This window comes from Salmo salar, chromosome 03 (assembly GCF_965601325.2).
Source record: "Salmo salar chromosome 03, fSalSal1, whole genome shotgun sequence".
Classification (NCBI taxonomy): domain Eukaryota; kingdom Metazoa; phylum Chordata; class Actinopteri; order Salmoniformes; family Salmonidae; genus Salmo; species Salmo salar.
In genome coordinates, this window is record NC_138293.1 from 56353588 (window position 1) to 56381278 (window position 27691).

Sequence of the window (27691 nt, forward strand, 5' to 3'; positions counted from 1 at the left end):
TTGTACAATGTTTTCGAAATTCATGAGTTTATTTTCGACAGAATCCCTGGACATGAATCTAGTGAGGCCTAACCAAAAGTAAGAACCTAGAAGGTGAGGAATTCTAAGGCTCTTGTATGAGAAGTTAGCAAAGCAACATTTACTGTGTGAAATGCAATGTTATCACCATCATTCTATTTCAATTAGTATCACACACACATTTTGACTGCTAGAACGAATGAAAGAAATTCATCAAAGGACTAGATGGATAATAATGTTCATGCAAATCTGTATGAAGGCTGTATACAAAGACCAGGGCATGGTGAATATTCCCTGTTGTCTCATAGTGAGATAACAGTACAGACTTGATGAAGGCTCTACTGGCTGTTGGATGCAGTTGGATGCTGAAGTTGGATACTGAAAATATTCTTGAACTCTCTCTCAAATAGATCCTTCAATCTTTCGCCCATCCCACGGAACTCTGCATTATCCTTCAGAAAAAAAGACAGTCACATTTGTATAGAAAACATAATAAACTAGAAATGCAATAAACACAACTCATTTAGCTTAATTCATATTTGTTATGGATTAAACAGAGACACATTGTTAAAGTGTTATTCATGCATTAGCACAATTCCAAGATTTGTTCACATTGGATACTGCAGTAGTGCAGTCTTACCCTGTTAAATGTGGCACAGTTGGTGAAGATAAGCAACACATCAGACACAAAGTGTCGCACTGTTTGGTAGAGATTCTGCTGCAGCTTCTCCACAACCCTGTCCAGCCATATAGGGGTCTTTATCACACTGGTGTAGTTTCTCACCTGGCAATTGAACATACAGTTGAAGTCGGAAGTTTACATACACATAGGTTGGAGTCATTAATACTCGTTTTTCAACCACTCCACAAATTTCTTGTTAACAAACTATAGTTTTGGTAAGTCGGTTAGCACATCTACTTTGTGCATGACAAGTAATTTTTCCAACAATTTGTTTACAGACAGATTATTTCACTTATAATTCACTGTATCACAATTCCAGTGGGTCAGAGGTTTACATACACTAAGTTGACTGTGCCTTTAAACAGCTTGGAAAATTCCAGAAAATTATGTAATAACTTTAGAAGCTTCTGATAGACTAATTGACATCATTTGAGTCAATTGGAGGTGTACCTGTGGATGTACTTCAAGGCCTACCTTAAAAATCAGTGCCTCTTTGCTTGACATAATAGGAAAATCTAAAGAAATCCGGAAAAAAATTGTAGACCTCCACAAGTCTGGTTCATCCTTGGGAGCAAATTTCCAAATGCCTGAAGGTAACACGTTCATCTGTACAAACAATAGTACGCAAGTATAAACACCATGGGACCATGCAGCCGTCATAACTCTCAGCAAGGAGACGCGTTCTGTCTCCTAGAGATGAATGTACTTTGGTGCGAAAAGTGCAAATCAATCCCAGAACAACAGCAAAGGACCTTGTGTAGATGCTGGAGGAAACCGGTACAAAAGTATCTATATCCACAGTAAAATGAGTCCTATATCGGCATAACCTGAAAGGCCGCTCAGCAAGGAAGAAGCCACTGCTCCATAACCGCCATAAAAAAGCCAGACTACGGTTTGCAACTGCACATGGGGACAAAGATCATACTTTTTGGAGAAATGTCCTCTGGTCTGATGAAACAAAAATAGAACTGTTTGGCCATAATGACCATCGTTATGTTTGGAGAAAAAAAGGGGGAAGCTTGCAAGCCGAAGAACACCATCCCAACCGTGAAGCATGGGGTGGCAGGATCATGTTATGGGGGGTGCTTTGCTGCAGGAGGGACTGGTGCACTTCACAAAATAGATGGCATCATGAGTTAGGAAAATGATGTGGATATATTGAAGCAACATCTCAAGACATCAGTCAGGAAGATAAAGCTTGGTTGCAAATGTGTCTTCCAAATGGATAATGACCCCAAGCATACTTCCAAAGTTGTGGCAAAATGGCTTAAGGACAACAAAGTCAAGGTATTGGAGTGGCCATCACAAAGCAATGACCTTAATCCCATAGAAAAATTGAAAAAGCGTGTTTGAGCAAGGAAGCCTACAAACTGACTCAGAAATAAATCATTCTCTCTACTATTATTCTGACATTTCACATTCTTAAAATAAAGTGGTGATCCTGACTGACCTAAGACAGGGAATTTTTACTAGGACTAAATGTCAAGAATTGTGAAAAACTGAGTTTTAAATGGATTTGGCTAAGGTGTATGTAAACTTCCGACTTCAACTGTATATGTGAACTTTGAGAGAGAGAGAGACCGACAAACTTACGTGGATGCAAGGATCTGCCACAAAGATTTGGTCCTCGTCCGCATTGTACAGACACAGCAGGAGGTACTGGCATTCCTGTCAGAGTAAACACACCTTTATGTGACTGGTCAAAGATTGCTTACATTTAATTCTGAATAATTATTTAATGTGAAGTGTATATATTGATGCTTATACTGGACAGGCAATTGGAAGCAGTTGGACCAATGGTAGAAGTCATTAATTCGGGCTCCTCACCAGTAGGTGGTCAGAGATTTGGCAGGTTAAGGCTTCCTGGTAGGTCATTTGTTTGGGGTAGCGCCACGACTGACTGGCCCTCAGTACACAGAATGTACACATCCACGGACAATCATCCCTGTGATTACACACACACACACACACACACACACACACACACACACACACACACACACACACACACACACACACACACACACACACACACACACACACACACACACACACACACACAAACATTTCAATAGTGCACAAATAAGCTGACAGCTACGTTTACCTACAGTACACAGAACAAGCAGACCTCTCTTGTATCAATCTCTTTCTCTCACATCAACCCTCAACTCTTCTCACCCCATCATGGCATCATCCACATTAGGAAGATGACATCTCTGATGGAAGGAGCGAGGACACTCATCACAGCATATCAAGTTGCCCTGGCTTCTACAGATGAAGCAGTTGTCATCGTTATCCTGATCATGCTGCCAAGACAGAGAAGAGAGGAAGGTGAGAAGGAATTGGTTAACAATCAAGCACCAACTGTCTGTTTGTGTTAACGAATATCGTACAGATTGGCTTCCCACACCCTTGGGTGTAAAACAAGGACATGCCTTATCACCAACTCTGTTTGCTATGTTTATTTTTGATTTGGCAAAAATAAACGAAACAGTTAAATACTGGAGTAAGATATGATGATGAAATGCTGATTTATATTATTTTAATGGCAGAAACTGAACAAAACCTGTGGAAAATGTTATTACGTGCAGTCAATTGGTTGTCAATTTTGTGGTGGTGAAGACATTCTTGAGTTTACTAGCAATTATAAATATTTGGGTCTTATTTTGATTAATATAAGACCTTTCAATACAGCACATCTGCCCTGGCTGACTCAGCATGTAGAGCTTTTGGGGGAGTCATAGGAAAAACAAAAACATTCAAAGATATTGGTTATGCCACATATTCCAAATTTTATCAGACGTGTATGTCCTGTTGTGGATTATTCAGCAGGAGTGTGAGTTGCTAAGAGGTATCTCAAAGCAGTACTTATTTTTTTAGGTGTCCACAGATTTGCGCCTATACTGGCAATAACTGGGGACATGGACTGGGAACCCTGTGAAGTGAGATGGAAGGCGTGCATGGTGAGACTTTGGAATAGACTGTTGGATATGCCTATTGCCGGGAATGTTTTTCAATTGTATCTCTTCTCAGGAGGAGCCTGGGCAACCAAAATGTCGGACCTTTTCCAGCAGTCTGACTTTTAACATTTGTACGAAGACCAAATTAAGGGAGATATAGTCACTAAAAACAACTGATAATGCAATATGAAAATAAATGGGTGGGGGAGATTCAGGCTAGGGTCTATTTTTCTCCATTTTCCCCCTGACTGACTTGCCCAAAATATACTGCCTGCTGTTCAGGCCCTGAAGCCAGGATATGCATATAATTGGTACCACTGGAAAGAAAACACTCGACGAAGAGGACGCGCACCTGCTAATATCGTTTTCCTATTGAACATACTTCTTTCCGTATGAAATATTATAGTTTATTTACATTTTAGGGTACCTGAGGATTAAATAGAAACGCATTTTGACTTGTTTTAACAAAGTTTAGCGGTAGATTTTTGGATTCCTTTCTCTGCATGTTGAACGAGTGGATTACTCAAATCGATGGTGCCAACTAAACAGACTTTTGGGATATAAAGAAGGATTTTATCTAATAAAAAGACACTACATGTTGAGGCTGGGACCCTTTGGATCACAAATCAGAGGAAGACTTTCAAAAAGTAAGTGAATATTTCATTGCTATTTGTGAATTTATGAAACCTTTGCTGGTGGAAAAATATTTTGATGTGGGGCGCCGTCCTTCACTGTAAAGCCTATTGTAAATCGGACAGTGCAGTTAGATTAACAAGAATTTAAGCTTTTAACCGATATAAGACATTTGTATGTTCCTAAATGTTTAATATTCATAATTTTTAAGATTATTTATTTGAATTGCACACCCTCCAGTTTCACCAGAAGTTGCCTAGCCTTAAGAAGTTTCATAAACCCATAAACCTTTTATTTGATTAAGTGTGAATTTGTGTCTGAGAGATACAGTATATTATGTACAACCTACCTAAAAGCAAGAGATTGCCATGTGTATGATCAGGGATATTGCCCCTGCGTATTGAAACAGGTCGGTATAATGGTAAAATGGATGAGGAAAAACGCTGTAACTATTGTGACCTCGAAGAAATGGAGAATAACATTCATTTGATCATCTATTGCACTTCCTACCGCGATATATACAGTGAAGGGAAAAAAAGTATTTGATCCCCTGCTGATTTTGTATGTTTGCCCATTGATCATTTCTTTGTCGGTCTATAATTTTAATGGTAGGTTTATTTGAGCCGTGAGAGACAGAATAACAACAAAAGATCCAGAAAAACGCATGTCAAAAATGTTACAAATTGATTTGCATTTTAATGAGGGAAATAAATATTTTACCCCCTCTCAATCAGAAAGATTTCTGGCTCCCAGGTGTCTTTTATACACGTAACGAGCTGAGATTAGGAGCACACTCTTAAAGGGAGTGCTCCTAATCTCAGTTTGTTACCTGTATAAAAGACGCCTGTCCACAAAAGCAATCAATCAGATTCCAAACTCTCCACCATGGCCAAGACCAAAGAGCTCTCCAAGGATGTCAGGGACAAGATTGTAGACCTACACAAGGCTGGAATGGGCTACAAGACCATCGCCAAGCAGCTTGGTGAGAAGGTGACAACATTTGGTGCGATTATTCGCAAATGGAAGAAACACAAAAGAACTGTCAATATCCCTCAGCCTGGGGCTCCATGCAAGATCTCACCTCGTGGGGTTGCAATGATCATGAGAACGGTGAGGAATCATCCCAGAACTACACGGGAGGATCTTGTCAATGATCAAGGCAGCTGGGACCATAGTCACCAAGAAAACAATTGGTAACACACTACGCCGTGAAGGACTGAAATCCTGCAGCGCCCGCAAGGTCCCCCTGCTCAAGAAAGCACATATACATGCCCGTCTGAAGTTTGCCAATGAACATCTGAATGATTCAGAGGACAACTGGGTGAAAGTGTTGTGGTCAGATGAGACCAAAATGGAGCTCTTTGGCATCAACTTAACTTGCCGTGTTTGGAGGAGGAGGAATGCTGCCTATGACCCCAAGGACACCATCCCCACCGTCAAACATGGAGGTGGAAACATTATGCTTTAGGGGTGTTTTTCTGCTAAGGGGACAGGACAACTTCACCGCATCAAAGGGACGATGGACGGGGCCATGTACCGTCAAATCTTGGGTGAGAACCTTCTTCCCTCAGCCAGGGCATTGAAAATGGGTCGTGGATGGGTATTCCAGCATGACAATGACCCAAAACACACGGCCAAGGCAACAAAGGAGTGGCTCAAAAAGAAGGACATTAAGGTCCTGGAGTGGCCTAGCCAGTCTCCAGACCTTAATCCCATAGAAAATCTGTGGAGGGAGCTGAAGGTTCGAGTTGCCAAACATCAGCCTCGAAACCTTAGTGACTTGGAGAAGATTTGCAAAGAGGAGTGGGACAAAATCCCTCCTGAGATGTGTGCAAACCTGGTGGCCAACTACAAGAAACGTCTGACCTCTGTGATTTTTGGGTTTTGCCACCAAGTACTAAGTCATGTTTTGCAGAGGGGTCAAATACTTATTTCCCTCATTAAAATGCTAATCATTTTATAAAATCTTTGACATGCGTTTTTCTGGATTTTTTATTTATTTTGTCTCTCACTGTTCAAATAAACCTACCATTAAAATTCTAGACTGATCATTTCTTTGTCAGTGGGCAAGCGTACAAAATCAGCAGGGGATCAAATACTTTTTTCCCTCACTGTACATTTTTCTTTATTCCAGAAAGCCCACCAGATATACCCTGGCAATATGTGGCTGAGTGATGAGGAGAAACTGAAATGTTTTTTTTTGTACATTGTGTATTTCTGTTTGCTGAATTTTTTTGATAAAGCCTGGAATAGAATACAAGGGCGACCAGTAATTACATTCTATAAGTATTTAGCTCCTATATAGCAAAGTGCATGTATGAATATAGATTGTCTGTAGGGCTGTCTCACAATCTTCTCTGATCTCACACAAATCTTCTTTGTGCGAGATCAGGTTGAAACACCTTCTGTTGAATTTTTCTGTATTTATTTTTTATTATTTTTACTGTTCTAGGATTATTATTATTATTGCTTGGATAACCTTATCTACTATTATGTACTGATTTTTTTGTTCATTATTTATGCGGTGCACACTGCGCAGAACACCAGAAGAATTATCACTGAGAATCATTGTAATGTTTGTTTGTGTCATTTAATCCCGTAATGGATGGGATACCAACGGATGATTTGACACAAATGTCATTCATTCATTCATTCATTCCCTATACAGTGATGTTAAGAAACATCTTGGAATTTCATTATTAGAACTGAAGCATGCGTTTAATTAATGTGATTGGCTGATTGGTAAGTGGGTGCTACCATGTTCCTGAGGATCGAGGGGGAAACTTACCCTGTCGTTGGCCGTGGAGCTGCACAGCTTGCACTTACACAGGAGAGAGTGGATGACCAAGATCTTTCTCTGAAAATGGGAAACAAACAGAGACAGTAGTAGTACTAGTAAAACGTTTTTGAAGAAGGGAAATGTTTTCATCACAGGTCCTTAAAGACCTTGGAGACTATCTTAAACCATTCCTTGAACAGTAGGTTGGTAAGTGTCAAATACACATTTTTTCTCTCTCATCTTTATCGCTCTGTTCTCTTTCCGTCTGTACCTCGATGAGCACGCTGAGTGGTTTCCCGTCCCACTGGATGTCTTTCTTCCAGGAGGGATCTTCCAGAGCTGACCCCACCGTCACAAACTCCACCGGGGTCATCCAGCGCTGGTCCGTGCGGATGCTCTTTCCACACGACCCTGTGTGGAAACAGAGAAGATAGGGTCAGAAGGACAAGCTCAAATGAAACCCTATTATAACCCTAGTATAAATCCAATACGGCGCATTACAGCTGACCAGAGTGACATGGGGCTATGGTAAAATAACTTGTAGCGTATTATTGATAATAGCTGAAAGTGTGTCATTTACTTTACATTATTACGTTTATTTTCGCAGGGACATTCAGTTCAAGTGCTGGTTTTAGCCATTCGGCAAACTTTCTACCGTAGTCCCTGGGCAGTACAGACAATGAGCACATACAGAGCAGAGAGCAACATATGACAACTAACTCTTAGTACGCAGACAGAGAGCAATAACACAATAAGCAACCACACAAAAGACAGAAAATTAACAAACAATATCTACACACCTCAGAAACTACAGACAGGTTGTGTGTTGCACAGCTACGTGTGTCTGAAGGCAGTGAGTTCCAGACGTGGGAAGCTCTCAGAGTGAAAGCTGTCTGACTGAAGGTGCTTTTCCTGAAGGGAACTGTACAGTCACCTCTCATGGCTGACCTTGTGGATCTGCTGAAATGGGTTTTCTGCTTGATAAAAGCACTAAGTGGGGGCAGTATTTGAGGTGCAGCCAGAGAAAGAGGGTTGCCAACATGTAAAAGTGTCTCCAGTACCTTCAATAGTTTCAAAGACATGACAATAGCTATAGAATGTTGTTTATTAAACCTTGAGAGAATAAAATATGTACCTGATGCAAACCGATCCTTATGTAGCATTCCACTGATGGCTCCACAGGTGACTTTGAAGACTTCCTCTTTTTCCCGCTCAGCTTCTTCTTCCTCCTCATCATCGTCATCCTCCTCAGATTCTGAAGTAAAGATAAAGAGGTTTAGGGAAAGATGGTTTATTCTATAAGTGTGAAGGGTCAGGCCTGTGTTATTCACAAAACCTTATAACAACAAAAACACTGAGTTAGAGAGACAACCCCATCCCCTTTACCAGATAGTCATGTCTAAAGGATTCAGAAAGATTCCATTGAGTTGTGATTGGTGTACATACCAGTGATTGAGCCTGCTGATTGGTTGAAGGGAAACAGTGCTCTCTTGGCCTAGATAGGAGAAAAGGGACAGACCAGTTTTCCATATATCAGTCACATAATAGACTCTTCTTTATCTAATATGGTAAGAACATGGACAAACAAAATGATCTTTGGTCAAAGTATGATCACGCACAAGAAATATAAATTCATGCCCGTATAAACATCACAATATCAACGGCTGAGGCTAAGCTTGTTGTCAAGTTCAGATGTTGCAATAAAACTGATTCATGACTAACAATCATAAACAACATGTACTCAGATGCTATGACGATGCAGCACTTTCTATGCATTTTCAATGGTCCCACATGTTCCTATGCCCAGTATGGTATAAGGTTGTACTTGATATGATATGTTACCATTTTATTCATTCGTAAGGGACCTCCGTGCAGTTATTCAGTTATTAGAAAGTATTTTTTACATAGAATGATGTGGGTGAACTGTTATCTAGATATACAGTATGATGTAGATGTACTAAGCATTTGAGAGTATTTGTACAACTAAATGGTCAAATGAAGTTTGGCTGTTAATCCAGAGGATGTGGTATATTGAAAGATTGGTCTCCTACCTGTGCACTCTTTCTTCTTTTAAAGTTTGGTGAAGTTAAATGACCTTCCTGAGGTGGGTGGGATGGTGATGGGAGGGGGTAGAGAAAGGGGGACAGACATTGCTTTTTAGTGTTGAGTGACTGAATGGAACATCAGTGAAATAACTGTACAGTTAGTTTCTTTACAGAAAAACAAAAAGGGTATAATGTGTAGCTATAGTTCGTTGCTCTGTCTGGCCAAAATGTTCTGGTATATGTAATAATAAACCGATATGCTGTGGTAAGAGTAGGGGAGACCGGGGTTGGTTGCCTCACGGGTTGGTTGTCACAGTGCTAATTACTACCAACCGAAATGGAGCTGTGTGAATTCTTCGAAATAACTCATCCACCTGGTCACTTCATGTCAGCATGATAAAACATTAAGGTGAGGAGAATGTATGTTTTTTATAAGTACAAGTAAAAAAATACATGCGTGATATTTTCTTTGTAAATGTTTGAATTATGGGAGTATCCATGAACACGTACGTTTGATGAAAAGAGGACATTTCAAACCTATTTCTGAGTCCCTAGGTCAAGCCACGAGTTAACTAGCATCTTAAAATATTGAGTCATATCCCAGTTTACCTATTTACTTGTGGCCCTGCCTACACCAAATTACTTTTTTTAAAAAGCATTATATGAGCAAAACATATTCCACTTTATTTGGAATGGCAAGCCAGGCAAAATTAAACAGGCCTATTTATATAATGAATATGAATGATTAAATATTACAGCCTTGCACATCTCACTAAAGGCTTCAGTCATAAAAAAGATGAACTGAAATCCGGACTGGTTTTCCAGCAGATTAGTAAGAATGGCTCACCCCATGTACATTTTTTTTTCCTTTTTCCTTTTATTCAGATTACAACTTCTCACTTTCGGTTATTTGAAAATAAAATAATCTCCAGAATATCACTGTTTTTAAAACAGGCTATAGAAAGCTGGTTGCAATTTCAGTTTTATGCATCAGAAAAGAAAGAACAAATATTATGGTTAAACTCAAATATACTAATTGATTTAAAAAATATATATAATCTTTGTTAATGATATCAGAAATATGACTGTTGGAGTTATGTCACACATGTAGATAACAAAAATATATGGAAATGTCTGCTATATCCAAAATTACCACCAACTGATTGCCACATTACCACAAAAGTGGAAGGGGAAGAAGGTAAGGAACTTGTCTGTCGGACCTATATTAAAGACCAACATTTGTTAAAGAAAATTGTGATTTAAAAAAAGTATATCAGTTTTATTTAAGGACCAAAAAAATGAAAGCTGCGCCATGCAGGTCGCAAAATAGTTAGGAAGAGATTTTCAATATGCCGATTCCATGGTACGTGGTTTATGAACTGATACACAAAACAACACTGGGTTAAAACGTTTCAGTTTTTCCATTTAATTATTATACAAAATTCTTGCAACCAGTAGAATGTTATGTATATGAGGGGTACAATCAATCCCAGTTCTGCAGATTTTGCTGCGAAGAGATAGCCTAGTGGTTAAGAGCCCTTGTTGATGTGCCCATGAGCAAGGCACTTAACCCTAAGAGCTCCTGTAAATCGCTCTGAATTACAGCATCAGTTAAATCACGTAAATGTAGCTTGTTTTTGGTCGCAAATGTAGGAATGGCTGAAGAATTACAACATTTACCTGGAACTAACTCTGCAAATAGCACTGCTGGGTGACTTGAAGAGCCATAGTCAATCGATCAATAATATAATAATAATTTTAGGAATCTTTAATTTACCATCTGTAGAAACTATGAAAATAGAAAGGTTCAGAACTTTTGTGAAACATTACAGCATAGTTGAAAAATGCATGGAAATTAGATAGATGGAAGGGGTTGAGGGTAGCTGAAGTGTCGGACTAAAAACGAATAAATAAAGATAACTAATGTAAAATACACTGTGTCTGTAAAATGTATATAGTATGTATTAGCTGAAAGTAGAAGCCTAAGTATTGTTGTCCATTATTTTACTCCAATTAGGGGAGGGGTGGAAGGATTGGGGTAAAATGATAAAGAAGGAAACAAATATTATATATATATATATATATATATGGGGATTGAAAATTATGCAAACAATTACATTGATAGAACCAACAATCTGCAATATTAAAGCTGATCTGAACGCCGCAGCCCGTCTGGTGTTCAACCTTCCCAAGTTCTCTCACGTCACCCCGCTCCTCCGCTCTCTCCACTGGCTTCCAGTTGAAGCTCGCATCCGCTACAAGACCATGGTGATTGCCTACGGAGCTGTGAAGGGAACGGCACCTCCATACCTTCAGGCTCTGATCAGGCCCTACACCCAAACAAGGGCACTGCGTTCATCCACCACTGGCCTGCTGGCCCCCCTACCTCTGAGGAAGCACAGTTCCCGCTCAGCCCAGTCAAAACTGTTCGCTGCTCTGGCACCCCAATGGTGGAACAAGCTCCCTCACGACGCCAGGACAGCGGAGTCAATCACCACCTAATTGCTAGGGGGCTGGCCCACATGGGGGAAATTGTAGGGAAAATGGCACCGCACAGCCCCCAGTACACAGTCATTTTCAAACTAGGGATTTCATGGCTAATTAAATAAGACAGTCATTCTGCTCATAGATTATGCATGTATGAACTACACATTGACACATCCAGCCCAAAGCGGGAGGTAAAAAAAAAAAAAAAAAAGACTTACTAGTCGCCAACGTTCCGGAGCAGGTCTTTAATTATCATTAAGGGGATAGCTGGGGATGGTTGTCACATGGAATGTAGGGTTGGTTGTCACTATCATCATTGCCACTGCCAGTACACAATAAATCCCGAGCTATTTTGTGCTTGTGCTATAAAGAGGTCACTTCTTTGCCTCTCTCTCACACACATATTTTTCCTGTCACACACCCACACACAGACACGTGTGTTCAAACACACAAATAGACACACATTTACTAAAAATTTAATCTTATTCTTAAGGCATGAAATGCAGAATTTTGTTAGGAATATTGTTTGATCAAACAAAGGCTATTTCTAAGAATCTGTTTGCAACATTGCTTCACTTCTTGTTACAAAAGCAATAAGCAACAAGCAAGCATTGTGACAACCCACCCCATACTATGTGACATCCAACCCCACGATGGGGCTGGTTGTCACAAGTGGACAGAGTGTGTTTGAAGGCTTATAAAATAAAATAACATGTTATTTGTCACGCTAACAGGGTTAGACTAACAGTGAAATGCTTACTTATGGGTCCTTTTCCAACAATGCAGAGTTAAAGATAACGAGGTAATTGAGGTAGCTACGTACTGTAGGTAGGGGTATTGTGACTAGGCAACAGGATAGATAATTAACAGTAGCAGCAGCATATGTGGTGAGTGTGAAAGTGTGAGTGTGTGTGAGTGGTGTTAGTATGCATGTGTGTGCATGTTATGTGTGTTGGTGTCAGGGATTGACATGAATTCAAAGCGCACACATAATTGACACTGCCGGACTGCACACGCGACCTGAATGCAGTTAATAAACCCTACAGGGTCTAACCCCTAAGTATGGCCTATAAAAGAAAGTGTGCCTCTTTGAGCTGTCATTGTGACTCTTCAGACAGTCACAAATTTGATAGGTCTATTTACAATTCACTACATACGCGTCTCTGTCACAGACATGAAGTCTGTTAACAATTCAGAGAGGCATGAGGGAAAAGGCTATCTTCTCCTGTCCTACAGCCTAGGCTACTTTCCTATCCAGTCCCAATCCCACTGAAACCCCAAATCCTGACTCATGTCACGCATGATAAATCCTAACTTTATTCTGCAATATATAGGTTGCATTGTGAAAGCACGTCTCTTGCCTACGCATATCAAAATACTGCGATATCATTTCCCCCGCTTCTCTGCGCTGTCTCGTACTAGCTGCCCATATGAGAGATTCGGTAGAGAATGTGTGATCAACAAACGATATGAGAGTCGATATGGATAATAAGATACCTTGATATTTAAACTATTTGCACTCTTCTCTTCCCCGTTATTCATAAGCTGATCTGGTATCTTTATAATCATCAACTAGACTTTGCCAAAATATTCTGACATTTGTTGATTATTAAGTTATCTAGCAAGTTTAGCAACTTCGGTCATTGGAATTGTCATTTGACTGCCGTTTGTATGATTTGACAACGCTATAGTCGGGGTGTGCTCTGTGCGTCCTGAACGCGCTCTGTGTCGAGAAAGCCTACTGCTGAAATGCGCTGAATTAATTGAGGAACATGATAACGCTCAGAATTTATGAACGGCCTGTTTTGTAAATCACAACAATGTTATTGGTGATCAAAGATCATTCTATCAAGGCGTCACTACAGATCCGGGTTCGATCCTGGGTTGTGTCGCAGCCGGCCGCTTGACCGGGAGACCCATAAGAAGGCGCACAATTGGCCCAGCTGGGTTAGGGCAGGGTTTGGCCAGCTGGGATGTCCTTGTCCCATCGCGTTCTAGCGACTCCTTGTGGCGGCCAAGCGCATGCACGCTTACTTCAGGTCACCAGCTGTACGGTGTTTCCTTCGACACGTTGGTGCGTCTGGCTACCGGGTTAAGCGAGCAGTGTGTCAAGAAGCAGTGTGGCTTGGCGGGTCGTGTTTTGGAGGACGCATGGCTCTCGACTTTCGCCTCTCCAGAGTCAGTGCAGGAATTCCAGCTATGGGACAAGACGGTAACTACCAATTGGATGTCACGAAATTAGAGATAAATATATAATGAAAAAATAATTATAAGTTCATTCTATCATTACTAAATATCAGTTTAATTTGCTCTGAATTATTTACATAGTGGTGCAGCGCCCCTCTTATTTGGGGAGAACCCTGGCATAGTGACCATATCTTTTAAAACGCTTTAAATGGGCACTTCCGGTTGTTAAGGAATTTCCCGGGACTCTGGATAATAATGAATTATTCCTGGTATTGAGACTTGGTAGATTCTCGGGAAAATATGAATCCCAAGTGGGTGTATATAGTGTGTGTTTTTATGTATGTGTCGGGGAGTCAGTGTAAGTATGTGTGAATGTGTGCGAGAGTCCAGGCTGTGTGCATAGAGTCAGTGCAAGAGAGTTATTGCAAAAAAGGGTCAATGCAGGTAGTCTGGCTAGCCATTTGATTAGCTTTTTAGCAGTCTTGTTTAGAGGTCTTATGGATTGGGGATAGAAGCTGTTCAGGGTCCTGTTGGTTCCACACTTGGTGCATTGGTACCGCTTACAGTGCAGTAGCAGAATGAACAGTCTATGACTTGGGTGGCTGGAGTCTTTTACATTTCTTGGGCCTTTCTCTGACACTGCCTGGTATTGAGGTCCTGGACGGCAGGGAGCTTGGCCCCGGTGATGTACTGGGCCATACACACTACCCTATGTAGCGCCTTGCTGTTGGATGCCAAGCAGTTGCCATACCAAGCGATGATGCAGTCAGTCAAGATGCTCTCAATGGTGCAGCTGTATAGCTTTTTGAGGATCTGAGGGCCCGTGCCAAATCTTTTCAGCCTCCTCAGGGTGAGGAGGCGTTGTCGTCCCTCTTCATGACTGTGTTGGTGTGTTTGGACCATGATAGATCCTTAATGATGTGGATACCGAGGAACTTGAAGTTCAGGACCGGCTCCACTTCCGCCCTGTTGATGTGAATGGGGTGTGCTCGGCCCTCCGTTTCCTGTAGTCCACGATCAGTTCCTTTGTCTTGCTGACGTTGAGGGAGAGGTTTTTGTCCTAGTACTACACTGTCAGGTCTCTGACCTCCTCCCATTAGGTTTTCAACGTCGTCGGCCTATTACCGTCGTGTCGTCGGCAAACTTAATGATGGTGTTGGAGTCGCGAGTGGCCACGCAGTCGTAGGTAAACAGGGAGTACAGGAGGGGACTAAGTACACACCCCTTACGTGCCCTGGTCTTGAGGGTCAGTGTGGCAGATGTGTTGTTGCCTACCCTCACCACCTGGGTGCGTCCGTCAGGAAGTCCAACATCCAGTTGCAGAGGGAGGTGTTCAGTCCCAGGGCACTTAGCTTAGCGATGAACTTCGAGGGTACTATGGTGTTGAACTCTGAGCTGTAGTCAATGAATAGCATTCTCAAGTAAGTGTTCCTTTTGTCCAAGTGGGAAAGAGCAGTGTGGAGTACAATAGAGATTGCGTCATCTGTGGATGACGGGTCAGGGAGAGGTTGAAAATGTCAGTGAAGACACTTGCCAGCTGGTCAGTACATGCTCTGAGTGTGCATCCTGGTAATCCATCTGGCCCTGCAGCCTTGTGAATGTTAACTTGTTTAAAGGTCTTACAGTGACTCCATCTTGTAATTAGATATGAATATAAAATGTATGTAGAAAAAATGTATGAAATGTATGCATTCACTACTGTAAGTCGCTCTGGATAAGAGTGTCTGCTAAATGACTAAAATGATAAAAAGGGTCAGCCCCCATTTCAACCCAAGACCTTGGTGTTTCTCCTAAATTTGAAAAGAGTGTTGTAAGATATACTGGTGCTGAGAAGTACACATAAGAGTAAAATATGTGACAACCAACGCCAGTCTCCCCTATATGATATTGTATATGATACAGATCTTTTTATATATACTGCTCAAAAACATAAAGGGAACACTTAAACAACACAATGTAACTCCAAGTCAATCACACTTCTGTGAAATCAAACTGTCCACTTAGGAAGCAACACTGATTGACAATAAATTTCACATGCTGTTGTGCAAATGGAATAGACAACAGGTGGAAATTATAGGCAATAAGCAAGACACCCCCAATAAAGGAGTGGTTCTGCAGGTGGAGACCACAGACCACTTCTCAGTTCCTATGCTTCCTGGCTGATGTTTTGGTCACTTTTGAATGCTGGCGGTGCTTTCACTCTAGTGGTAGCATGAGACGGAGTCTACAACCCACACAAGTGGCTCAGGTAGTGCAGCTCATCCAGGATGGCACATCAATGCGAGCTGTGCCAAGAAGGTTTGCTGTGTCTGTCAGCGTAGTGTCCAGAGCATGGAGGCGCTACCAGGAGACAGGCCAGTACATCAGGAGACGTGGAGGAGGCCGTAGGAGGGCAACAACCCAGCAGCAGGACCGCTACCTCCGCCTTTGTGCAAGCAGGAGGAGCACTGCCAGAGCCCTGCAAAATGACCTCCAGCAGACCACAAATGTGCATGTGTCTGCTCAAACGGTCAAAAACAGACTCCATGAGGGTGGTATGAGGGCCCGACGTCCACAGGTGGGGGTTGTGCTTACAGCCCAACACCGTGCAGGACGTTTGGCATTTGCCAGAGAACACCATGATTGGCAAATTCGCCACTGGCGCCCTGTGCTCTTCACAGATGAAAGCAGGTTCACACTGAGCACGTGACAGACGTCACAGAGTCTGGAGACGCCATGGAGAACGTTCTGCTGCCTGCAACATCCTCCAGCATGACCGATTTGGCGGTGGGTCAGTCATGGTGTGGGGTGGCATTTCTTTGGGGGGCCGCACAGCCCTCCATGTGCTCGCCAGAGGTAGCCTGACTGCCATTAGGTACCGAGATGAGATCCTCAGACCCCTTGTGAGACCATATGCTGGTGCGGTTGGCCCTGGGATCCTCCTAATGCAAGACAATGCTAGACCTCATGTGGCTGGAGTGTGTCAGCAGTTCCTGCAAGAGGAAGGCATTGATGCTATGGACTGGCCCGCCCGTTCCCCAGACCTGAATCCAATTGAGCACATCTGGGACATCATGTCTCGCTCCATCCACCAACGCTACGTTGCACCACAGACTGCCCAGGAGTTGGCGGATGCTTTAGTCCAGGTCTGGGAGGAGAACCCTCAGGAGACCATCCGCCACCTCATCAGGAGCATGCCCAGGCGTTGTAGGGAGGTCATACAGGCACGTGGAGGCCACACACACTACTGAGCCTCATTTTGACTTGTTTTAAGGACATTACATCAAAGTTGGATCAGCCTGTAGTGTGGTTTTCCACTTTAATTTTGAGTGTGACTCCAAATCCAGATCTCCATGGGTTGATAAATTGGATGTCCATTGATTATTTTTGTGTGATTTTGTTGTCAGCACATTCAACTATGTAAAGAAAAAAGTATTTAATAAGATTATTTCTTTCATTCAGATCTAGGATGTGTTGTTTAAGTGTTCCCTTTATTTTTTTGAGCAGTGTATATCCCAGAGTGTAGTTTATGGAAACATTGTCCAAATTACATAGGCCTGATTAGAGTGTGAAAAGTGACTAAGCTGTTCAACTTTTCTGTGTTTTATTTGATGATTTTAAGTCAATTGTGTCCACGTCTGGTTGAATTGTGTTTTTAAATGGTCAAATAAATGTAATCAAAATATATGCTGTACCTGGATCAGTTTTCCCAGAGTGGTGCCTCTACAGCGGATACTGTACTTCCAGTTCTTACTGCTCTTCTTCCCCCCAAACTCCTCAAAGCCACTTGGGATGAACCATCGACCCTTGACCTCAATGCACCTCTCCCCTGAAACAAACCAAGGAGGAAGTCAGACGTCAACCAACAACCCTGGACCACAATTCTCCTCTCCCCTGGGACAAACCAATGAGGAAGTCAGACATCAACCAGCAAATCTGAACCGCAATGCACCTCTCCCCTGAGACAAACCAATGAGGAAGTCAGACATCATACACACCACCACACATTAAAACCATGCAAAGTCAAATAGACCGTAGTACACATGTGCCTGACTGTGATTGAAACCTGGGTTTCCTGCAGAGAACATTTATTGTAAGTACTGATGGGTAATAAATAAAAGCTGTCCTTGAAGCCTTTAGTCATAAGTCACACCTAGTCGACATATATTTAGGACACCTCATGAGCTGTCCTAACCAGTTAAGAGTTACAAGCGGGTGTCTTGATAATAGAAAAATGCAGCGAGTCTGGTTCCTGCACCACATGCAATTACTTTGGAGTGGTTAAAATAATGTTTTGATATTTCTATATGATTAATCCATAAATAATCTAGACCTAATTGTAACAGTATCTCTTGAGCTTTTGGCAATGATTTCAACGGGCCTATTTCATAATTATATGCCTACGTTTTTCTTTTGATTCTTTATTTCCCTACATCATGTTATTTCCGTTATCCAACATCACTTTGCTAAAAAGATATGTTAAAATTGGGCATGCCTATAAATTGGGCAATTGACGGCTTGGGCTTACGTTGACTTTGTGTTCAATGAAAATGATAGACCTTTCAAACGTTGTATGCAACATTGAAGGCAAGATTGTCTGCAAGTGACTTGATGCCTCCTGTGGCAAAGAGATTCAGATTTGTTAAATGGGAGTGACAAGTGTGTTGAAATAAAGGTAATCTTGTAAAAAATTCCACTTTAAACAACCATCAGAATTGGTTAAAGAAAAATATGCATGCCAACATATTAGAGTAGGCAACAGTGGAGGCTGCTGAGGGGAGGACGGCTCATAATAATGGCTGAACGGCGCGAATGGAATGGCATCAGATGGAAACCATGTGTTGGATGTATTTGATTCCATTCCACTCCAGCCATTACCACGAGCCAGTTCTCCCCAATTAAGGTGCCACCAACCTCCTGTGGTTGGCAAAGTGATCGTGCCAGGTAAAAATAATATCCAACTTTTTACCATTGCAACATTTTATGTAGCCTACAGTCACATTCACCATGGTTGCATGTTACCTATAGAGTTCACAGCTGGGCCTCGCGATTGGTTATTCCCCATTTGCAATGTCAATGAGCCTCATCACTATCTTTCCTTTGCGGTACCTCAAACTGTAATGATTACCATCTGAGATAAAAATGTATGAGTTGATTTTACTCCTGGCTCAGAATTTGGGTCCAAAAATGGATGTAGCAACTGCAGATTGCCACTTTTAAGGTCTCAGGCAAGGATATTCGGCCAAAACACATCCACCATTACACACAAACACATCATATAAAGTCCTTGTTATGACCTACCTTTGGCCAGCTTGTCCCTGTTGAGCATGCCTTCTTTGTCCCCACAGGTGACTGGGAGCTGGGTCTTGTAGAAGGGCCAGGTCCAGATGTCATCTTTCTCCTTCTTTCTGAAAGGAGAAGCTGCATGGGGACAGTCATTAAGATGTGAACATATATTTCACCCCCGCAAAAAACAAACTTACTACCTATGCTATGAATTCAGGAGTCAATATTTACTCAAGAAAATGTCTGTTTGAAGTTATAGGTACTTTAGACTTCCCTACACAAGGCCTCCTCTTTCCCCCAGGGAACATGAAGCCGGGGACTCACAGTATTTGGGCCTCTGGACTTTCCTCTTCTGACTGGGGTTGGACTGGGTGGACGTGCTGGGCTGCTCCTCCTCAGCACTCTCACTTCTCTTTTTCTGGTTCCTCTTTTTCCTTCTTGTCTTCTTCTCCTCCTCCTCCTCTTCTCCTTCCGCTGAACCCTTCTTCTTCTTATCCTCCTCCTCCTCTTCCTTCTCCACCTTCTCTGGCAGTTTCTCATAGAATGTGGACGACCCTACAAGGGATTGGTGTCAAAATTTTGCAAACCATGCAACCTAATTCATGTACACCTAATAAAAAATGATTATTATTACAAATTAGACAGGGCTTTGAACGTCAACTTCAAAGTATCCACCATTGTGACTACATTTATATTATACTAGGAGTTAGAATTATATATAGACATTAGGCTATCCATACAATTGCCATAATAATACCATAATAATACAATAATAAGAGTGAAGACTCTAGAACTGACCGTCCAGCAGGCGCTTTCGGAGCAGGCGTAACGTGGGGTACTGCAGCAGGAGGTGGTCCCTGAACACACAGTTCCAGAACACCTTGATGCTGTCGGGACTCTTTGCCTGCACCCAGTCCAACACCTGGTACACACCCTTCTCCCTCAGCTCCTTACTCCTACACCGAATCAGCTTCTGCAGGAGGGTCAAATACAACACCACGGTCCAATTTATAGGGGTTAACAATTTGTGGCTGGAGTAGAGTGCTAGATTTGATTCTCTAAAAGCAACTACCATCCCAATCAGTTCCTTTTTACAGACAGAAATTCATGGGCACACGTCAGGCATTACTAATCAATGATCATCAACTCCGAAGTCCACTCTTACAATAACATTCAAAGACCTGTTATTTATATTGTTTGTACCCAGCTACTAATAGGACAGTGAATGGTCTTAGTGTACACAGAACACTCTTAGAATTAGTGTTGACCCGATGAACCCTGGAGATCATCAAGGAACCTTTCGCGGATAAACCGGGAAATGGTTACAATCTTTTTTCCACCATTCATTTTTCCCATCATTTTTTAAAAACACTTAAAATAAGGGCTGTGTTTCATGTAGGCTTACCCTGGCGTGATGTTTTGATAACCGTGTAAATCTCTCTAGGACAAAGTAACTTTTAACAATATATTCGCCTGTATTTACCCCCCCAAAAAAGAAACGCTATTTAGCTGCTAATGTGGTTATCATAAAGAACCACAAATACCATGATGATCTGGAATAGACTGCTGAATCGAGGCATAGGTAATAATCTCTGGATTAACTATCTAATGTTAGCTAAATGTAGCCATGAATAAATTATCTACATTTCTTTAAATTGACAATTCTGTGAAATGTATTGTGCAAGTTTAAAATTGACACATTACCTGTTAGCAAAGGTGTCAGCTAGAAATGACATGCAGGAGCTTGCAGGGATTTGTAGTCTTGCAGGATGTCTACTTTGACGCTAATTAGCACTTTCGAATCTGAGCGTAAATAGAACCGAATATATTGATAAAAGTCACCTTCTCCGAGAGAGATTTACAGCAGTCCTCCAGAGGAATTAATGGAATTACTATACAGTAATACAGTATTTCAGGACAAAATTAAATGTATTTAAGTATTTTTTGTAGTAGTGGAGAAAGTAACATTAACACTCAAAAACCAAATAGTTTAAGGAAAATGTTTTTATATTTATCTTATGTTTAGCTCACATGATATAATTTTAAAGTATGCAATAAACTCGTAAAAAATGTATGTATTTTTTACAATGGAAGAGCATCAAGATGGCTGCACGGTGGCTTCAATACAGCACCCACTTTCAGTCATCGTTGACCTTTACACAGGGGTTCCTCGAAGACCCTCGATGACCCTTTTCAGAGCGGTTCCTCAAGGAACCTTTTTCAATCGGCAAGGTTCCGCTGGTGTGGCAACCCAAAAGGTTCTTCCAGGAACATTTACTTGCAAAATAGGAGGAAGAATTTTACCAAAGAATTCTGTATTCTGTATTCTACAATTTGTTTTGTTACAAGGTTGGATCAGGGTTTTATTTGATAGAGTACTACTGTACAGTACAGTAAGGTGTACAGTAGAGTTTAAATCAGTAGAGTACAGTACAGTACAGTTTAGTTCAGTAGAGTACATTAGAGTAAATTATTGAACAATACAGTACATTATACTGAACTCTACTATGCTGTACTCTAATGTACTGAACTATACTTATTTTATTTACCATACTGTGCTCTACTGTATTGTACTGTACTCTCCTGTATTGTACTGTACTCTCCTGTATTGTACTGTACTCTCCAGTCCGGACTGGACAAAATCTGAACCAATTATATACATTTTTGTTTTGGCCAAATATAGTCCGGACCAAATATGAACCAATCATACATGTCTATGTTTGAGCTAAATCAAGGCCTGTCGGGACAGGACCAAATCTGAACCAAACATAGACGTCTATGATTGGTTCAGATTTGGTCCAAACATCTACGCCCGTGGATGTTGAAATCAAGGCCGCTCCGGACCACACCAAAAAAATACATTAAAAAATGAAGTCCGGACAAGAATAAAAAAAGACGTCGGCATTGGTCCGTGCTTAGTGGGATTTAGTTTATCGCTGCTTGGTTAACCCATTTTCCCCCCAGACATGCCACTATGCAAATCTTATGCCATTAGTTACCCTAACATGTAATCCATATTTATTTTTATATTTTATTTTGAAAAGCATGTCAAAAAAGTATGTTTTAATCTCAGTCACAATTGTGACTGATGGGAACATGCAGTGCTCTGACTATAATAAAATGAAAACATATTTATCACTATTCCTCAGCCGCAATATCTATACACAGTGCATTCGGAAAGTATTCAGACCCCTTGACTTTTGTTACGTTACAGCCTTATTCTAAAATGTATTCAATTGTTGTTTTCCCCTCATCAATCTACACACAATACCCCATAATGACAAAGCAAAAACAGTTCTTAGACGTAAAAAAATTAAATATAACATTTACATAAATATTCAGAGCCTTTACTCAGTACTTTGTTGAAGCACCTTTGGCAGCGATTACAGCCTTGAGTCTTCTTGGGTATGACGCTACAAGCTTGGCACACCTGTATTTGCGGAGTTTCTCCCATTCTTTTCTGCAGATCCACTCAAGCTCTGTCAGGTTGGATGGGGAGCGTGGTTGCACAGCTATTTTCAGGTCTCTCCAGAGACATTTGATCAGGTCCGGGCTCTGGCTTGGCCACTCAAGGACATTCAGAAAATTGTCCTGAAGCCACTCCTGCGTTGTCTTGGCTGTGTGCTTAGGGTCGTTGTCCTGTTGGAAGATGAACCTTTGCCCCAGTCTGAGGTTCTGAGCACTCCGTTCCTCTTTCCCTCGATCCAGACTAGTCTCCACGTCCCTGCTGCTGAAAAACATCCCCACAGAATGATGATGCCACCACCATGCTTCACTGTAGGGATGGTGCCAGATTTCCTTCAGACGTGACGCTTGGCATTGTACTTCAGCCCACTTACCCACACACCTAAACCCAATTACTCACACACCCCAGCCCCATTAACCCTATGCCCTAACCCTAACACCCACATGCCAACACCCTAATATTGATACAATCAAGTACCAGTACACCAATATCCTAGCCCTAAATGCCCTATTTACTAATCATAGACCCCAGTTCCTTTGCCAATACACCTCATCCCTGTTACCCACTTTCCTTAGGCCTGTATTCCCCAAGTCACCAACAGTAACCTACAGGTAACTGCCAAAATAAAGGAAACAACAATAAAATGTCTTAGAAAAGCTTCAGTGCACCTTGGCATACATTTTTACAAGTGTATGGAAATCTATTGGAGGGATGTGACACCATTCTTCCACGAGAAATTCCATCATTTGGTGTTTTGTTGATGTTGGTGGAAAACACTGTTTCAGGCACCGCTCCAGATTCTTGAGATCTGGTGACTGAGACGGCCATGGCATATGGTTGTCATTGTTTTCATGCTCATCAAACCATTCAGTGACCACTCTTGCACTGTGGATAGGGGAAATGTCATCCTGGAAGAGACCACTCCCATCAGGTGAGAAATGACTTATCATAGATTGAAGGTGATCACTCAGAATGGCTGTGTATTTATTAGTGTTTACCTTGCCCTCTAAGGTATTGAGTAAACCAAAACCATGCCAGGAAAATGCACCCCACACCACAACAGAGCCGCCAGAACTCTAATTTTATGTTTCCTTTATTTTTTCAGTTACCTGTATATCCAGCTATTCTCTGCACACCCCAACCCTGTTATTTGCATATCTTAGTCATGTGACCTTTGACCTGTATACACTTATCATTTCATAGATAAACCCATAGTACAGTGGTATAGCACCAATTAGTCAACTAAGCCTGATGACTCATAAACTGTAAAGCAGGTCTACCCCTGCACAGTAGGGCCGTAGCTACATACAGTTGAAGTAGGAAGATTACATACACTTAGGTTAGAGTCATTAATACTCGTTTTTCAACCACTCCACAAATTTCTTGTTAACAAACTATAGTTTTGTCAAGTTGGTTAGGACATCTACTTTGTGCATGACACAAGTAATTTTTACAACAATTGTTTAGAGACAGATTATTTCACTTATAATTCACTGTATCACAATTCCAGTGGGTCAGAAGTTTAGGTACAGTAAGTTGACTGTGCATTTAAACAGCTTGGAAAATTCCAGAAAATTATGTCATGGCTTTAGAAGCTTCTGATAGGCTAATTGACATCATTTGAGTCAATTCGAGGCGCACCTGTAGATGTATTTTAAGGCCTACCTTCAAACTCATTGGTTCTTTGCTTGACATCATGGGAAAATCAAAAGAAATCATCCAAGACCTCAGAATTTTTTTTAGACCTCCACAAGTCTGGTTCATCCTTGGGAGCAATTTCCAAATGCTTGAAGGTACCACGTTCATCTGTACAAACAATAGTACGCAAGTATAAACACCATGGGACCACGCAGCCGTCATACCGCTCAGGAAGGAGACGTGTTCTGTTTCCTAGAGATGAATGTACTTTGGTGTGAAAAGTGCAAAAATATCCCAGAACAACAGCAAAGGACCTTGTGAAGATGCTGGAGGAAACAGGTACAAAAGTATCTATATCCACAGTAAAACGAGTCCTATATCGACATAACCTTAAAGGCTGCTCAGCAAGGAAGAAGACACTGCTCCAAAACCGCCATAAAAAAGCCAGACTTTGGTTGCAACTGCACATGGGGACAAAGATCATACTTTTTGGAGAAATGTCCTCTGGCCTGATGAAACAAAAATAGAACTGTTTGGCCATAATGACCATCATTATGTTTGGAGGAAAAAGGGGGAGGCTTGCAAGCCGAAGAACACCATCCCAACCGTGAAGCACGGGGGTGGCAGCATCATGTTTGCTGCAGGAGGGGCTGGTGCCCTTCACAAAATAGATGGCATCATGAGGGTAGAAAATTATGTGAAGCAACATCTCAAGACATCAGTCAGGAAGAACAACAACAAAGTCAAGGTATTGGAATGGCCATCACAAAGCCTTGACCTCAATCCTATAGAAAATTTGTGGGTAGAACTGAAAAGGCGTGTGCAAGGAAGGAGGCCTACAAACCTGACTCAGTTACACCAGCTCTGTCAGGAGGAATGGGCCAAAATTCACCCAACTTATTGTGGGAAGCTTGTGGAAGGCTACCCAAAAAGTGTGACCCAAGTTAAACAATTTAAAGGCAATGCTACTAAATACTAATTGAGTGTATGTAAACTTCTGACCCAATGGGAATGTGATGAAATAAAAATCTGAAATAAATCATTCTCTACTCTTATTCTGACATTTCACATTCTTCAAATAAAGTGGTGATCCTAACTGACCTAAGACAGGGAATCTTTACTAAGATTAAATGTCAGGAATTGTGAAAAACTGAGTTTAAATGTAGTTGGCTAAGGTGTAAACTTCCAACTTCAACTGTATGAGGACACAGAGGTATGAAATGTTTGTTTAGTGTCTCTTACACAATGGTAGACCATATGTGAGTTTTGCTGAATAGTCACAAGGGTCCTTGGTTTATCAGAGTATTGGGACATAGCCACAGGTGTAAACCTGGTTCATATGGGTATTTGTGCTGAGATATGCAGGCCTAGATATGGAACTCAGTCGGGGTCTCAACTTACTGTTGAGAGTTTGAATAGTAGAATAGTACACAAGATGCAATTTCGAAACTTGGTTGTGCATCAGCAGATTTCCTTGTTATGTCACTCACTGACAGTCACTCAATTAGCCCGTGTCACATAATTAGCTTTTAAAACTGCAAAAACTTCTCCCCACCACATGGCAAAATGTGTAGAATTGCAGGAAATTTGCTGTAAAACTGCAACAACAAAAACGTTATATTAAGCAAACGTATTTGTTTACCTTTTGTTAATAAAATACTTTTTCTGCTAACAGATCCCGCTGTACATATTCAATTATAGTTTTTAATCCCGGTGCTGAGTTAATGTGAGTTAATAACTAACAAACACTTTTTTACAACACGTTTAACATAGGCCAGGCCCTGTTGTTGACTCATATCACAGCAATAATGCCTTGCATTACGCCTGGGAAGAAAACACTTCAATTGGCTCAACTTACCCCATGGCCATTGGCTCAATTTACCAGAAGGCAAACATTTATATATCAGCCCACACAGCTACAAGGATGCACTTTTCTGCTAGGTTTAGGAACTCATATTGAAGATTACAGAGACCCCAACTAATGTGCTGTATAGAACAATCTTGTAATGATCTACTTTGGTTTAGATACAAGTATCATGATACCTCTAACACAATGAATGTATTTGACTTGGTGAAAATCTGTTTTTTGGACATAACTTGGTTGCCACTTTTGGTTTCTTCCTTCACAGACTCCATCAGATGATGACCTCTTCCTAAATATTTGGTCAAATCTTGCACCAATCCCTTGTAATTACAGTAAAATACTGTGAAATACAAACCCTCACCTCAATAAATGTAATCAATTCATCCAATCATTTCAATGATGGTAGCATTTACTTTTTTTACAGTATAGACCTAATACAGTCACTTTTACGGTAATGTACTGTGTCATTACACAGTACTTGCTATGATACTGTATTTATATTACAGTAGGTGTACTTTAATATTAAATACAGATTTTTATTTGCCACCGAGCTGCCAATAAATGACGTCAAATTCATAATGATCCCTTTAAAGTAAACGTATTGAAAATTACGGCACATATGTAAACTAGACCCTTAAACATTAAACAAAATATCTAAACATTTCAACAATTCATTTGTTTTTTTAGCTTACAAAAGTAGGCTTACAAAAGTTGTTTTTCGGTATTGTGACCGATGGGATTAAATTGAACCTTTGAGTGGGCAGGCGGGTATGTCTATAGAAATGTTAAGGTCTCTACTGCTCACCTTGTACGTTTCTTCCGGAATGAGGTGGTGGTCTCGGAGCTGGTTAAGAAAGGTGTGTGGTTGCTCCATGCACGACATTTCTGTCCTACTACAGCGGAAAAACTGCAGTAACTGCTTATCTGTAAAATAATCCAACGGGTCCATTGGCGCCGATCGCAAATGCAGTTCACCTCTTCAATTCAGTTTTCTTTGTTGAAAAAAAAAAGCAATATTTACCAGGTGACTGAATATTATTAACAGTTCAATAATTAACGAACCGGTTCATATTGGGTTGCACATATAGATTCAGAAATTAAAGTATGATTTTAGGCTATTTACATTTCAATACAGGCCCAGGGTGGATAGATTCATTCAGACTATAGACGCGCAAAAGCAATCGAGACGAAAATAGTCTACATTCCAGTTTGGACGATGGACGTAATCAAAAAGTTTTCAGCTGTAGACCTACAACATGTTGTTATTGTTATTTTCGAAAAAACAACAACAAATAGATCTCCCGCCAGCACGGAAGGCCACTTCAAATTACTTTTAGAAAGTGAAAGTGAAAGTGCACATATGACTGTTGCGTACTGGCCACTCTGCCGCCCTTGGCGAGAGGACTACATTTCAGCCCCTTACGAGAATAGTCCCAGTAAGCAAAATTACGTTAAAAAGACGTCTACAATACGTATTTTTCCAGACGTTGAAGACAATTTCTGAAAGGTGAAAATAGTATTTTCCAGATGTTGAAATCAGGTTCATTTTCGGTTCTGATTGAAAGCTGAAAATACATCATTTATAGACCTCTACGTTTGGGCCAAATCAAGACTGGCCCAGACCAGACAAAATCTGAACCAAACAGACGCCTATGATTAGTTCAGAT

At 41.1% G+C, this 27691-nt stretch overlaps 1 protein-coding gene across 2 annotated transcripts; it reads right to left on the reverse strand.

Moving 5' to 3' along the window:
- On the reverse strand, positions 1–27379 carry LOC106600902 (autoimmune regulator). 2 transcript variants are annotated; one of them, XM_082973610.1, is made up of 16 exons: positions 27148–27378; positions 26830–27016; positions 19855–20029; positions 19381–19611; positions 19072–19191; positions 17466–17599; positions 9124–9171; positions 8519–8567; positions 8208–8327; positions 7344–7483; positions 7082–7150; positions 2879–3006; positions 2528–2645; positions 2294–2368; positions 659–802; positions 1–470 (listed from the first exon to the last, which is right to left on the reverse strand). In XM_082973610.1, the coding sequence occupies exons 2-16, from the start codon at positions 26971–26973 to the stop codon at positions 357–359; spliced, it is 1809 nt and encodes a 602-aa protein (XP_082829736.1). In that variant the 5' UTR covers positions 26974–27016; positions 27148–27378; the 3' UTR covers positions 1–356. The 2 variants fall into 2 exon arrangements, with proteins under 2 accessions (XP_082829736.1, XP_082829737.1); XM_082973611.1 differs by lacking the exon at positions 9124–9171 and having other exon boundaries at positions 26830–27379.
- Between the last annotated feature and the right edge of the window lie 312 nt (positions 27380–27691).